This window comes from Colletotrichum costaricense (genome assembly GCF_030867565.1).
Source record: "Colletotrichum costaricense strain IMI 309622 chromosome Unknown Scaffold_10.1, whole genome shotgun sequence".
Taxonomy (NCBI): domain Eukaryota; kingdom Fungi; phylum Ascomycota; class Sordariomycetes; order Glomerellales; family Glomerellaceae; genus Colletotrichum; species Colletotrichum costaricense.
In genome coordinates, this window is record NW_026848239.1 from 1,442,578 (window position 1) to 1,456,698 (window position 14,121).

Below are 14,121 nucleotides of genomic sequence, written 5' to 3' on the forward strand. Positions count from 1 at the left end.
ACCGCACAGAGATAGCCACGGGAGGCTTCACTAGATACATACTACCTAATTCGATACTCAGTCGCCGTAACAGATGGATGCGACCTGAGATCTCGTTCGAGATATAAATTTCAATGCAAGTTCTGCTTGTAAAGCCTGGATTTCTATGACAAGAAGTTGTCTTTCAACATATCAACATCGAATTATCAGTGACGGCAATTTGCGTGCAACTCATATCCATTTGAATTCTTTGCATATCACAATTTCGTAAGCGCCCAAAATTCCACCCAAACGAACAAAATTACTAAATTATGATTGTTCTGAGGATACTTGCTCGCTTTCAAATGTCTCCGAATGTCTCTGTCCCGGCCTTCGGCCTGCTGCTGCTCTTAGTAGCAGTAAGCGCTTTTCCATCGGCGTGGTCACTTGGTACGTGATCCGCAAAGCACCCCTCTCATAATGCTAGATGCCTTGCGACTGAGACTAACCTGGCGTTCTAGATTCTCATGTCATGGGACTGTCGTCCTTAGATTGGCCACGGTCTACTCCTGTCCGGCGAGATGTCGAGCCTTTCACCCGTTACCAAAAGCGCGATGATGATCAGGATACCCAAGATACCTGCAATCCATTCTCCATGATTCAAAACCTCCATGAGCCGATCCATAGCCTTGATACTCAAGGATTCAATGTCTCCTTGGCTAAAAGGGTCAATTTGGAAGTCCCTGGTGATGACACAGACATGGATGTGTGGATGAGAGAACGCGCTGAAACCACGAAACCAATTGTTTGGGAAGTCAGCCCAGGAACCGACGCCAACACAGCAATTTTCCGAAAGTTTGGGAGGAATTCTTTTAGCCTCGGAACGAACGGTCTTTGTGGGTGCAGTTCACTGTGGATCATCAGCAGAAAAGGGGTGTATGCCACTCACTATTGGGAGAGTATCTCATTTGCGCCTGAGAAAGAATGGATCAACCCGGGCGAAACCAATGCTGAGGTTTTCGAACGCACTGTCATTGATGGTCTCAAAAGCGGAACCGCTGTCAAAGGCAAGCCAATGCAGGCTAGGCTCGACAGAGACGGGATTGCGGACGACCATATCAAGGCTTATCTTGTTCATCCTCAACGAACATGGAAAAACACGCCCGCCGCTGTTGATGGTTATCGAGTGCAATGGAATAGGATCAAAGACACCGTGAAAGCCATCATACCGGAGCTGGCGTCAGATGACAAATGGGAAGAAGTCATCTACAACCGGTTACGTGGGAACGACCGACAACTGTTTGAAACTGCACTTGGACATGTGTTGTTCCAGTTTTCCCCCGATGATCAAGAGAAAAGGAAGGCTGCTCTATGGGTTGAGAGACGGAGGCAACCATACCATGACGACGCCTGGGAGTAGGCACGGTAAAGACATTCGAAGCGAGTGTTGTTGAGCCCTAGAAACTGAAATCCCACAACAAATCGGCGTGAATAAGACCAAGGATTGTAGGGCTTTTACCGGTTTGCTGTTGGCTTTTATTATCTTCTATCGTTTCATGGTGTGTTTAGTCATTGGTAGCTGTGCGACGGTGTTTTTAAGTGAAATATTGAGCTTCTCAAAAGTGGTTATCAGGATCCTTGAACATCACAGCCACAATTCAGATTACTCGCTACGGAGGATACCTCATTAGGAAGGTGAGCTCAGGTGTACCGGTCCCAGTACAATTCTTCAATCAAGGTACCCTAGATACACGGCTTATCAGACCGCAGAGGCGCACTGGTTCCAGGACCATCCCGTTGGTCGTTCTCACAATCAGCATTTGTAACGAGATAAAGCTACTGCTTGTGTTGTCGGAAGCGCAGCAATGCTGAGGGCAGACATCAAGTGAGCTACTATCTTTTTCGATAAAAGAGCTTTTGTCCCAAGGTCCAAATGCAATTTGCTTACCCAGAATTGATGCCCCTCATAGCCTCCCATTCACTTTCCAGGATTCCATAGCTGATCATGTCATGCCATTGTCGATTAAACCAGTAAGACTCACGGCTGCGGCCCTCTTCCACGAAACCAAGCCTCTTGTACAGGTGCTGAGCTCGCTCATTGTAAGACACAGTCCCAAGGTGAACCCTATGGTAGTTCCCATACCGGAAGGCCCAGTCGAGAGCCCAGTTGATAACCTCGGTCCCGTAGCCCTTTCCTTGATACTGTGGTGCTATCGCGATCCCGAGGCCGACTGAGCGGTGATGGGCCATTGCCGGAGGAATCCCACCCCAGCCGATCGCTAGGTATCCTATGGGCTTTGGCGCAGTCGTCTTCGCTTCGTCATCTTCCTCGTCGCCGTCGCCAGAAGTATCTGCTGGAAGGCAGACCATGACAGAGAGAACAGATTTGGCCATTTGCTCAACCATCCACTCGCTATGCTTGCTGGTCCTCGGCATCAGCGCCATCGGGTTTGAGAGGGCGACGGTCACTGGGTCATTCTCGATTTGAGTATGGAGGAACTTCTTGTCCTCGTCGTTGTTTTCCACGGCCCTGAAGATAAGCCGTTCGGAGCGATAAGCGCCTTTCAGGTCGTCAGTGAGCATGGTGGTTGTTAAAGTGTGCTCGTGGTGTCGCAACAAATATGACTGTTCGAAACAATTGTTAAAGGGGACTACTCAAGGTACTGCTTAAAGTCTGAAATCAATTTTTTGTGCAATGGCTGAGCCGACCCATACCCTTGTGTCTACACGGTCCACGGCTGGGAGTGGATTCCTTTTGCGTTGAAAGAGTCCGAGTCATCCTATCACGAGCTACTAAGCTTACATGTACGTTCAAGCTGACGTCTAGCCCCAACAAAAGTTCCGTTAATGCCTGAGGGGGGCGCCCCTCCTCCCATTAGCCCCATCCCCAAGCGTCCTGAGAATATTTGAACATGACGCCAGGAGCTTATCTCGAGAGATTTCTGCGCGCTCATTGTCTTCCGTTGTTGGAAATCGCACATTATCAACTTAACATACCAAGGACTCATGGGTCCTTGGGCAGTAACGCACAGGGAAATCTCTATAGCTCAACTAAAGCCAGAGGACAATTCAGTGGAAAATATTTAGGCAGATATTTACCGAGACTTCAGGTTGCCTGCCGATTTGTCCCTGATTAACATTCGGCGATGCATCCTGCTGAGGTGTTGTCATGGAATGTGATTCAAGTGCTCAAAACAGCTCACTTGATTGATGTATGGCTGGAGTGCTTTTTTTCACCTCTGCCGAAATCACCGTTTACTAGGTCAACACATACTACGGTTCCAATAGAGAACCGCGTTCTGGGGCGGGCACCCAAAGCGTCTTGATAGACTTGGATGAAGCTGTTAGTGCTCCCTTGGCTGCGTAGTAGATGGAGGCATTGCTTGAAAGCTCAGCTCGTAAAAGTAAATGCCGTCGGTCTAAACTTGAAAAGAAGTCCACACCCATGAGCAGCCCGACTTGTCGTTAACATAGCATGCGTGTTGAGAAGGGGGCTATTTGACGCATTGACTTCTAAGTTCTTTAAATTTTGCTAGAATTGGTTCGAATTGTGAGCTTTCTCTCGTTTGTTTGGAGCTGTTACCTCTTAACAGAGTATCAAGATCCATATACCTACAATATTGGCAGAATGAAAGGAAGCACGTGTTAGGGGCCAGGCGACATCTTTGGCGTGGCAGAATCAAAGACACAGCTGTTGTATCTGAAGCTAGGTTCCAGGACTGACATCTTCTTTTTCTCAATTTATAACGTGGAGTTCAGTCCTTTATTATCTTTCCCTTCTCGTCTCCTTGATACTCATCCAATACTAGACTTCGCTGATGCTCGCTGTCCACTAATCAATAGTAGAAGTTGAGAACTTGACACGTGGACTGCTAGGTTCTACACCCCACGGCAGCTGTCTGTGGAATGCTCACATATTTAAACTTGTAGATGAATGAATTGATCCGGCATGGTACGAGGCAACATCTAGGAAGCGATGAGAAGTTAAATAAGGTACGTTACCCTATCATTGGGTGGCGTCTAGCTCTCATACCGTTCGGACATTAGGCCTATCTCCATATCGACATCCGGCCTCCGAAATGTCCGGGACCAAGTTGTACATCTCCCTTCACAGGCCGTGAAGTTCTTCGCTCTTCGCGTTTATGTTTCTAGATGAAGAGCGCGAAGTCTAGAAATGAGCGCGTCTTCCTATTTGGCGGGGTTTCTCGGCTTAGCGCGACAACAATGGACTTAAGAAATTCTCCGTCGTGTCTCTAATTACCCTCCGGATACGGCCGTTGGGAAAGGCCATAAGTAACCACAGGGTGACTCAGACATCACGATACGGCAGCTACTTTCGCTTCGCTGCATACCTTCTTATCAAAAAAACAAAACCATGACCGTCTCGCCAACCAAGATTTTGTTGAAGAATGGCGTGCTTCTTATCCATGGAGAGGATGGCAGAGTAAAACCTCAGCGGTCGGATATATTCATCGAGGGAGACACGATTTCACAAATCAGCCCAAATGTCAGGACAGCCGGCGAGGATGTCAAAGTGTTTGACTGCGAGGGCAAGATCGTGTCTCCAGGCTTTATAAGTACACATCATCATGTATGGCAAACCGCGCTGAAGGGTCGCCATGTCGACCACACTCTACTTGAGTACTTGCCGCGAGGAAACTTCATTGGGTCATTATTCTCTACCGAAGACGCATTTTGGGGTGAACTTGGTGGCGCACTTGAAGCTATTGATGGCGGGACCACGACCATTGTGGACCACTCCAGTCTGAATGTTGGCCCAGAATTCCGTAAGACCCTTGCTCGATATAATTATAGCCAGTAGTTGACATTGAAAAACCAGCCCCTACGTTGATTCAGGCGCTTATAGCCTCCGGGCTTCGTTCTGTCTACTGCTACTGCGTTCCCAGAACGACCATGTCAGGCCTCGCCGGTTAGACCCCGTTGGTTAAGGGATAGCTTAAGGGGCATAAAGAGGGGGACTAAGTAATAAAAGAGTAGCTTAGGTATATATAAAGTACTAATAATATACCTCGAGAGAAGAATAGATTTTAATAATTTATTTTTAAACCTTAATAATAGTTAACTTCTATAAGCTTTTTTTTTATATTATATACTTATTAATAATTTAAAATCTCTATTTATAAAAAAAAATTAAGCTAAGAATTTAAAATATTAATAAGAACGAGATATAATAAAAGAGCGTATTTAATATTATAATAATAAAAAGAGGATAACTTATTTTTATTAAACCCCCTAAAATTACCTCTTTTTTAATAAATAATATAAAAACGGAATATAATAAAACGAATTATATAATAATAATATAAAAAGACTATATTATTAAGAGTATTAATAAATTTTAAATAAAATAATAAACTTCTTACCCTCGCTCGCTTATACTTAAACTAAATAATAAATAATAAATTAGTAAAACTATAAAAATAAAAATAATAATTAAAAAAGAAAATCTTTATAATAATATATAAAAAGCGATTATATAAAAAATAAGTAAATTTAAAATATTTATAAAGCTCTTTAAATAGCCCGGCCCCCGTATTAAGAACTATAGTTTTAATTATAATAGCCTCGGATATTAACTTTAATATAAATAAAAATATAAATCTTTAAACTAAAAATAGCTTAATAAATAAAATTATATTTAAAGCGCTATTTAAATAATAATAAAATAACGAGTTTATATTACTTAAGCCTCTATTTATTAACTTCTTTTTAATTTAAATAAGTATTATAAATAAAACGTTTATATTTAAGCTACTATCCCTCCCTAATTTATTATATATTAATAAATTAGTATAGGACTTATAAAGCTTCTTATTTAACTATTACTATCGCTTTAATTTATAAACTTAATAAATAAAAATAAACTATAATAAAGTAATATATATAGTTAGCTACTTAAATAATAATATAAAAACCTTTTAAATATATTATATTTTTAACTATAAAAAGGTCCCTAAGTTTATAATAAACCGAGTTATATAAAAGGAACTAAAAACCTTTTTATAAAATAACTTATTTAATCTTATTAATTAAAAAATAATAATAAGTATATAACTAAATAGTACCTCGCAAAGCTAAAAAAAGAGGGTTAATAAGTTCGTTAATTATATTAATAAATTCGAAATAAAATTAAAATATATCCTAATAAAAAAATAGAAAATCTTTATATTAATAAATAAACTATAGCCCGAACTATGTCTCGTAATAATATTATAAATAAAACTTTTATAAACTTATTTATAATTAATATCGTTAGTAAAACGTATTAAATAATCCTCGCTATTAATAAGGAGCTTATAAACGTTCCCTAAATAATATTTTAACTTAAACTTAAATAAATTAGCGGGGAAATACTAAGGTACTAATAAACTTATTACGTAAAAAGTACACTATAACTTTCTTAATAAGGATATTATATATTATAATTATAAAAAAACTAACTATATTATAAAGGATTACTTATAATTATAGGAGTAGTATTAATAATATTATAATTATAATAGAACTAAGTACCTCGCTAATAGCTACTTAAGTATTATATACTATAAATATAACTAAAAAGGGTATAAAATTACTAATTATTAATTAAACCTCGCTCTAACTAAATAGCGCGGATTAATAATAAACTTAAATACTATTTTAATAAAAAGAGTAATTAGTAATTAATAAAAATAGCGCTTAGATATCCTAACCTATATATACCTAAACTATATATAAAAAAAGCTAAGTACCCTTATTAATTCGGGAGTAAAAAAGAACGTAGTTAATATTAAGCTACTTAATAACTTTAATACTAATTTATAAATTTATCTATTACTATAATTAATAAATATTAAAAATAAATAAATAAAGATGCTAAGGAGCTATTACTTATAGCTTCGAATTACTAATAATAACTACGTAATAAAAACATAGCTATATTGCTTTATAATAACTAATATTATAGTACTTATACTTATACTTAGTTTTTCTTAATTAAAAAATATTAACTCGCTAATTAATTAAAAATAAAAAAAGTAGTAATATTTAATTTATAAATAATATATCCGCTTAAACGCCCTAAAAAAGGGGCTACTAAATAACTTAGTTTTAATAATACTTACGTATATTATAATTAACTTAGCTATAAATAGTAACGTAATACTAATAAACATAGCTAAGGATTAAAAACTATAATACTAAGACTTTAATAACTTACTTTTAAAAAAAAAGGCTATTTTATTACTAAATAAAGTACCGTATAACTACTATATCGAACTAAATAACGCTATGCCTATCCTCTAGGGACTTATTTACTTATTATTAAACTATAAGCTTGAGATTTTACGAAATTATTTAATAAAAATAGAGGCTAGGGGCTAAATATGCCTTTTTATAAGCCCGGCTAGAGTACCTATCTTTTTTATACTTAAAAAAAAAAGAGAACTACGACTTTACGTTAATTATAAAGTAATTAATAAAATTATATAAAAAAATAAAACGCTACTATTACTAATTAATAAAATACTAAATAAACTATTTAATATTTCTATTTTTATAAAGCTAAACCTTAAAAATACGTATTACTATATATATATAGCTAAGGGTAATAAATAAAAAACGGCTTTTTTTACTAAATATAAGTAGTTTAAATACCTAATCGTACTTTTTAAACTAACTAACGCGCCCATAACTTTCTAAGCGTATATTAATAACGTTCTAAATAACCTAGTTAATACCGTCTATATTATATACCTAAATAATATTTTAATATATAATAATAACTACGTAGTATATAAAGAGTACGTACGTAGCGTATTATAAAAACTATAGTAATAGAACCTATATTTAAATAGTAATAAATACGAGTTCTATATATTATATATAGAATTTTTAAAGTATATTATATTTAATAAAAGTATAAAAATAAAACCCGCGTATACTAAAACTATAATAAATTAACTACTTTTAAAAAGTATTAAAAATATATAAACGTTTTTTAAATTTACGGGGTTTTATTATAAATTTATTAATAACTACGCTAAAATAACTATATTTTTAATAAACTTATTAAAAAAGGTAAAATTAAGATAGTTAAAGCTACTAATACCTATTATAAAGTTATTTAAGAAGCTACTAATAGTATTTATTAATACGCTAATACTATAATATTTTAACCCTACCCTACTTACGTAGTTATAAATAAACGCTTTAACTCGGGCTATTAACTTAGTAATTACGTAATTATTTAAGAGTAATTAGTATTTAATTACTTATAAGTTAAAGAAATTAATAAATATAAAGAGCTGCTATAGTATAAAAAATACGGAGTTACTAATTATTATAAACGTATTAAAAAACTAATAATACTACCTCGCTTATAGTTAAAGTTAGGTTATAATATTTATAAACTATTTTAATTTATAGTTCTTAAATACTAAAAAAAAGCTAAATAAGAGATAGTTACGCTAATTAAATAAACTTATAATATTTAATATTAAAATTAAGTTTAAACTAAGTATTAAGAACTTAGTAAATAAACTATTATAAAAACCTAACTATAATAAAAATAATAATAATAATAGAGTAAAAGAGCTATTATTAAAAATAAAAAAAGACCTAAATAATATTAAAAATATATAAAAACTTTTTAAAATCGTAATAATAAAATATATAAGAATAAGCTATAAGAGCGGTTCCTAAGTAAAAAAGATAATAAATATTTTAAAAATAGAATTAATAATAATATAAAAAAATAAATAAAAGAAGTTAAGAACTTTAGTTTAAAAAAGCTTTAAAGAGTACCTCGAGAGGTATAACGGGACTACGAACTTAAAGTATTAAAATTATAATATAATACTTAAAGAGCTACTTAAGCTTATTATTAAAACTATAAATTATAAACTACTCGTTTTATAAAACTTTAATATAATAAGAGTACTTAAAATAGTATTTAATAAAAAGGAGTTATTAATAATAAGTTAACTACGAGCTACTTAATAAAAAGACGCTTTTATAAAAAATAAGTAATAAATTAAAAAGAATTAATAACCTCGTTTAGTTAAGAAAAAATAATAATAAAACTAAGTATATAACTTAAAAGGGCTATTATACTATAATAACTACGCTTATATACTACTATATAAGGGGCTAAGAAAAGAAGTTATTAAAATATATTATAATATACTTATAATAAAATATTATAATATAAAGTAGATAATAATATTATTAAAACGCTATTATTATTAAAATAGAGTAAATAAAAATATAAAAAATTATATTAATATTTATATAGTAAAAACGTATAGGGTATAAAGTACTCTCGCGGTACGGTATTTTAAAAGAACTATTAATATTTATAAAAGTAATATAAGATACCTCTTTTAATTAGGTTAATACGGCTTTAATTAACGGAGTTATAATTAAAGAGAAGAGGATAATATTAGCCGGATTAGAAAAGTAGACTTTTTAATCGTTTTATATTATTACGTTCGAAAATAAATTATTAAAAAAGCTTTAGTTTAATTTTAAAAAGTATATATATAATTAAAATAAAAATCCGCGCTATTTAACTTACTATTTTTAATCGGGGCCCTTTTTTTTATATTTTATTCTAATTAGCCCTTTTATAAATACTTATATTTAATTAGTTTTAAAAAAGAATTATTAAGACTAATTACTCTACTTTATTTTAATTATCCCCTAATTTCTTTTTTTTTAATTTTTTATAAAAAGAAATTATTTTAAATTAGTCCTAATTACTATATATAGTTAATCGTATTAAGCCCTTTACTTACCTTTTTTTTTATAGCTACTTTTTTTATTTTTTTTATTTTTTTTATTAATTTTACTTAGTTCTTATCTTATTCCTTTTTAGTAATCTCTTAATTTTAATTTTTATTATTTTAGTTTTTTTTAGTTTTTTTTATTAATAATAGTATTTAAGGAGTATAGGCTAGAGTTATATATATAGCTTTTATAATCGAATTATTATATTAATCGACTTATTATTTTTTTATACTTTTATTAATATTAGTTTTATTTTTATATATATTACGACGCTATAAGAAATTTTAATAAAACTTAATTAGTTTTTAATATTAGCGTTTATTATTTTTTTATACGGCCCGATTATACTTAGAGAGCGTGCGTTTAATAACTTCTTATTTTAACTAAACCCTTAGTATTTTAATTAAAGTTTTTATAATAGGGCTATTCTCGTTCTTAATTAAAATATTTAAAAAATTACTTTTTTAATTACTTAGACTAGCTTTATTAAGAACCGGGCTAAGGCATAGTAATAATTTAAGTAGTAATATATTTAATAAGGACTACGTAACTTAACGAGTTTTAAGGGTATTAATTAAGTATATAAGTTAATTATTAACGATAGCGTCTAGATATTAATTAGTAGCTTTTATTAGTTTAATTATTTACGGAGTTTAATTAGGGTTACTATTTATTAAAGATCCTTAAGTATTTTTTAATATTTTTAAAGATCGAGATAATAAAAGTAACTTTTTAAGAGTAGTAAGCCCTTATTTAAGGTTATTAATTATTTTTTTTATTTTTTTAAAATACGTAAGATCGATTAGAGTATAATAATTATAATTACGGGGGTTATAGATTTTTAGATCTTAGTTAGTAAATCTAAGGCTAAGTAAATAAGAACTAGATTTTTAAAGAGTTAGTACTTTAGGGGCGTTAGTTATAACGTAATTAGAATTATTTAAGTTAGTATAGGGCTTATTTTTAAAGTCCTAATTATATATTACTTTTTTAAAAGACCTATTTAGGGGAGGTTTTATTATATTAAAAAAGTAATTATTATTATATTAAAACTCGTAGCTAATTTATTAAATTTAAGCTATGCAGAGCTTATTATTAAATAGTTTAAAATATTTATAAATTATTTAATACGGGTTATAAGTTAGGTTAAGCTAGTTATATCGGACCGCGTTACGAAACTATTTAAGTACGTATAGATTATATTCTTATTTATTTAGTTATTATATTATAAGGATTATATAAGTACTTATATTAATTAGTTATTAAATATAAAGAGGTATATCGATCTAATTATAAAAGGCTTTTAATATTTAAATATTATTAATAAATATCCTCTCTAAATATCTAAGAGCCTATTTTAAATCGTATTAATAAATTATACTATTTTACTAATTAATAATTATCCTCGCAAAATAGCCTAGATTATTAATATAAAAAAAAAAGATTATTAAGTATACTAAAGTCCTAATTTTTTATATAGTTTTTTAAGTTTAAGGGTTTAGGGTAGGGGTTTTATTTAGTTTAAAAGTACTCTCTTATCCTTTTTTAATTATAATTATATTATATACTAAAACGAGGTCTCGTATTATAACTTCTATTACGGATCCGATCTTATATTTTCGAATTTAGTTTTTACATAGTAAGTATTTTTAAAAGTTATAATAATTAGTTAGGATCTCTATTACCTTACAATAGTTCTAACTTATTTAAGTTTTTTAGTTTTTTAAACCTTTAAAAGCCTCGGGGCGCTAATTAAAAAAGGGAAGTACGTTTTTTATATTAAGCTAATTAGAATAATCGAATTTAAAAAGGGTTAAGATTATTTAGGAAAAGCTAATTTATTTAAATACTAAGCTTAGGTAATAGTTAGTATACACTTTATATTAGTAGTTCGTATTAAAATTAACGAACTAAGAGTTCTTAGTATCCGTAATAGTTCTAAAATTAGTCTTATTAAAAATAATATATTTATTTAAATCCTATTTTCTTAGTTAGTATTTAGTATTATTTTTAAAGCCCTTTATTATAATCGGACCCTAAATTCGTATTACGTTTTTTTTATTATTTAGTTTAGAAAGAGAGATAGGAAGTAAGGAGGCTATTATAAATAGCTAGGTTAGTATTTATATAATAGATTAAGAGGTAAAAATTAGGAAAGGTTTAATTAGTAATAGTTATAGGGAAGTAGTATTTTAAGTTTAAAAATATAAAAAAAGGCTAAAAAATATTTAAGTTAAAAACGGCTACTTAATAATAATAATAGTAGTTAAGGAGGGAAAAAAAAAAAGTTAGGTAGTTAAGTAAAAAGCTACCCTTTTATATTAATTATAAAGTAGCCTCTATTAATTAAGAAAAAAGGTACTAAATTATAAATAATAAGAAGGCTCCGATTCCGTAATTTATTTTTTTCTTTTTTTATATAGTAGTTATAATTTAACGTTAATTAGCTAAGAGGCCTATAGTACTTTCTTTTTTAATACCCCGGGTTTAAGGGGGTATATAAAGGCCCTCTTCCGATCCTTTTATTCCTTTTTTTTTTTTAAATAATAGCTTCTTAATTATAATTATCCCTTTTTATTAAGTCTCTTTTTTTTTTTTAATAATATAATCTACTTACTTATTATATTTAATACTTTAGTTATTAATAATACGTATTAGATTATTAAAACTACTTATTATAACGTCCGGCTTTAGTAATATTCTTCCTCTGCTCTTAAAAAAGCTTATTTTTAAAAAACTTAGGGTTATAAGTTTTAAAAAGTTAATAAAAAGTAAATTATAATAAGTACTATTTTATTTAATCTTTTTAATTTTAGTCCTAATTTAACGTTCTTCTTTTTTAAATTTTTAAAACTACTAGTTAGTTAACTCTTCCCGGATTAGCTAAAGAGCTTTATACTAAATTCTATATTATAAATCCTTAGTTTAATAAATATATTAACAGATAAATAGCTTAGAAATTTTAGTAATTAATTACGGATTAGAACGTTATTAAAAAGTACGTTAGTAAACTAAGTATTGTGGGCGGATCGTTTTTATAGAGCTATTAGGTTTTTATTAGTTACGATTATATTAATTATTTTAGCCCTCTATTTTAGTAATTAGGCAAACGAACTTTTATTATTAATTTTTTATTTATTTAGGCTTATAGCGTTTAGAATACTATACTTTATAATTATTACGCGCGGTTTTTTTAAAAATATATTAGTTTTAATATTAAAAAGCTAATTAGAAAAATAGTCCCCTATTTTAAATACGTTTTTTTACTAAATTATTTTAATAATCGATATAATAATTATATATATTTTAAAAATAAGAAATACTATTTTAAAAAGAGCTAGGGTTAGTAGGATATTAAAAAGTCCGGGGCCGATCCTAAGTAAGGTTATTATTATTATTATATAATAAGTAGTAGTAAGGTAGTATTTTTAATCTTAGTTAATATTAAGAGAGTTAAGATTTTAGTTTATATAGTTTTTAATTAGATCGAAGTTATTAAGGCTAAGGAGAATAAGTACGATTCTATTTTTAAAAATACCCCTTTAATATACCTTACTAAGGACTACGCGTTCGTAATTTATAAGGGTTATTAATATTTAAAAATAAAGTAAATAAAATAAGAGGCTACGTAAACTAAGCTAAATTCTAAGCGGGCTCGATTAAATAGAGAACTAGGCTTAGATATTTAAAAAGAGGGGTAGGGTTTTTTAATATAATTATATAATTAGTAAGTAGGGTCGTTAGGTTTTTAATTATAATAACTAAAAAATAATTTTTCTTTTCTTATCGTCCCTTTATATTTTTATTTTAAATTTAAATAAAAAGATAATTAGAAAATTAATAAGATTTAGTAATATTTTTATAAAATAAATATTTAATAAATAAAAATTCGTAGTTTATACTAAGGATTAGTAATAATAAGGGGTAATTTATTTTTTTTAAGAGGCTTTTATTTATAATTAAGTTTATTTAATAAGAAGTTAAGTATCCTCGTCCTTAGAGTTTATTATATTATTATTATAGTCAAGAGGTAGGATTATAATATTAATTATATTATTTTATAAGGATAGAAAGTTAGCTAAGTTAGAAATAAAGTTTTTATAAAGATTAGCCTCGTTAAGTAATAAGTAAAGGCTTTTTAAAGACTTTAGGAACTTTTTAAATTAATTATTAATATAAATAGCCCCTATAATTAAGTTATTAATAAGCATTTTTAGTTAATATAATAATTTATTCGGAGTAGCTAAGTAAATACGGAAAGGTTTTTATTAATAATAGTCGAGTTTTTTAGAAATTAATATATTGATTTTTTATTAAATATTAAAAATAAGAACTAAATTATTAAGTTATAACTTCGTTAATTAAAAAGAGTAC

General features: G+C 29.7%; 3 protein-coding genes across 3 annotated transcripts; 2 read left to right on the plus strand and 1 right to left on the minus strand.

Annotated features, from left to right (window-relative positions):
• Window positions 1–323: 323 nt before the first annotated feature.
• Window positions 324–1,378, plus strand: CCOS01_10101 (uncharacterized protein; the record flags this gene model as incomplete). The annotated part of the gene is made up of 2 exons (XM_060458257.1): window positions 324–408; window positions 480–1,378. 2 exons carry the CDS (start codon window positions 324–326, stop codon window positions 1,376–1,378), a joined length of 984 nt encoding a protein of 327 aa, XP_060311422.1.
• Window positions 1,379–1,902: 524 nt separating this feature from the next.
• On the minus strand, window positions 1,903–2,541 carry CCOS01_10102 (uncharacterized protein; the record flags this gene model as incomplete). Its single annotated transcript, XM_060458258.1, has 1 exon — window positions 1,903–2,541. The coding sequence occupies one exon, from the start codon at window positions 2,539–2,541 to the stop codon at window positions 1,903–1,905; it is 639 nt and encodes a 212-aa protein (XP_060311423.1).
• A 1,792-nt stretch (window positions 2,542–4,333) lies between these two features.
• Window positions 4,334–4,780, plus strand: CCOS01_10103 (amidohydrolase; the record flags this gene model as incomplete). Its single annotated transcript, XM_060458259.1, has 1 exon — window positions 4,334–4,780. The coding sequence occupies one exon, from the start codon at window positions 4,334–4,336 to the stop codon at window positions 4,778–4,780; it is 447 nt and encodes a 148-aa protein (XP_060311424.1).
• Window positions 4,781–14,121: the final 9,341 nt, after the last annotated feature.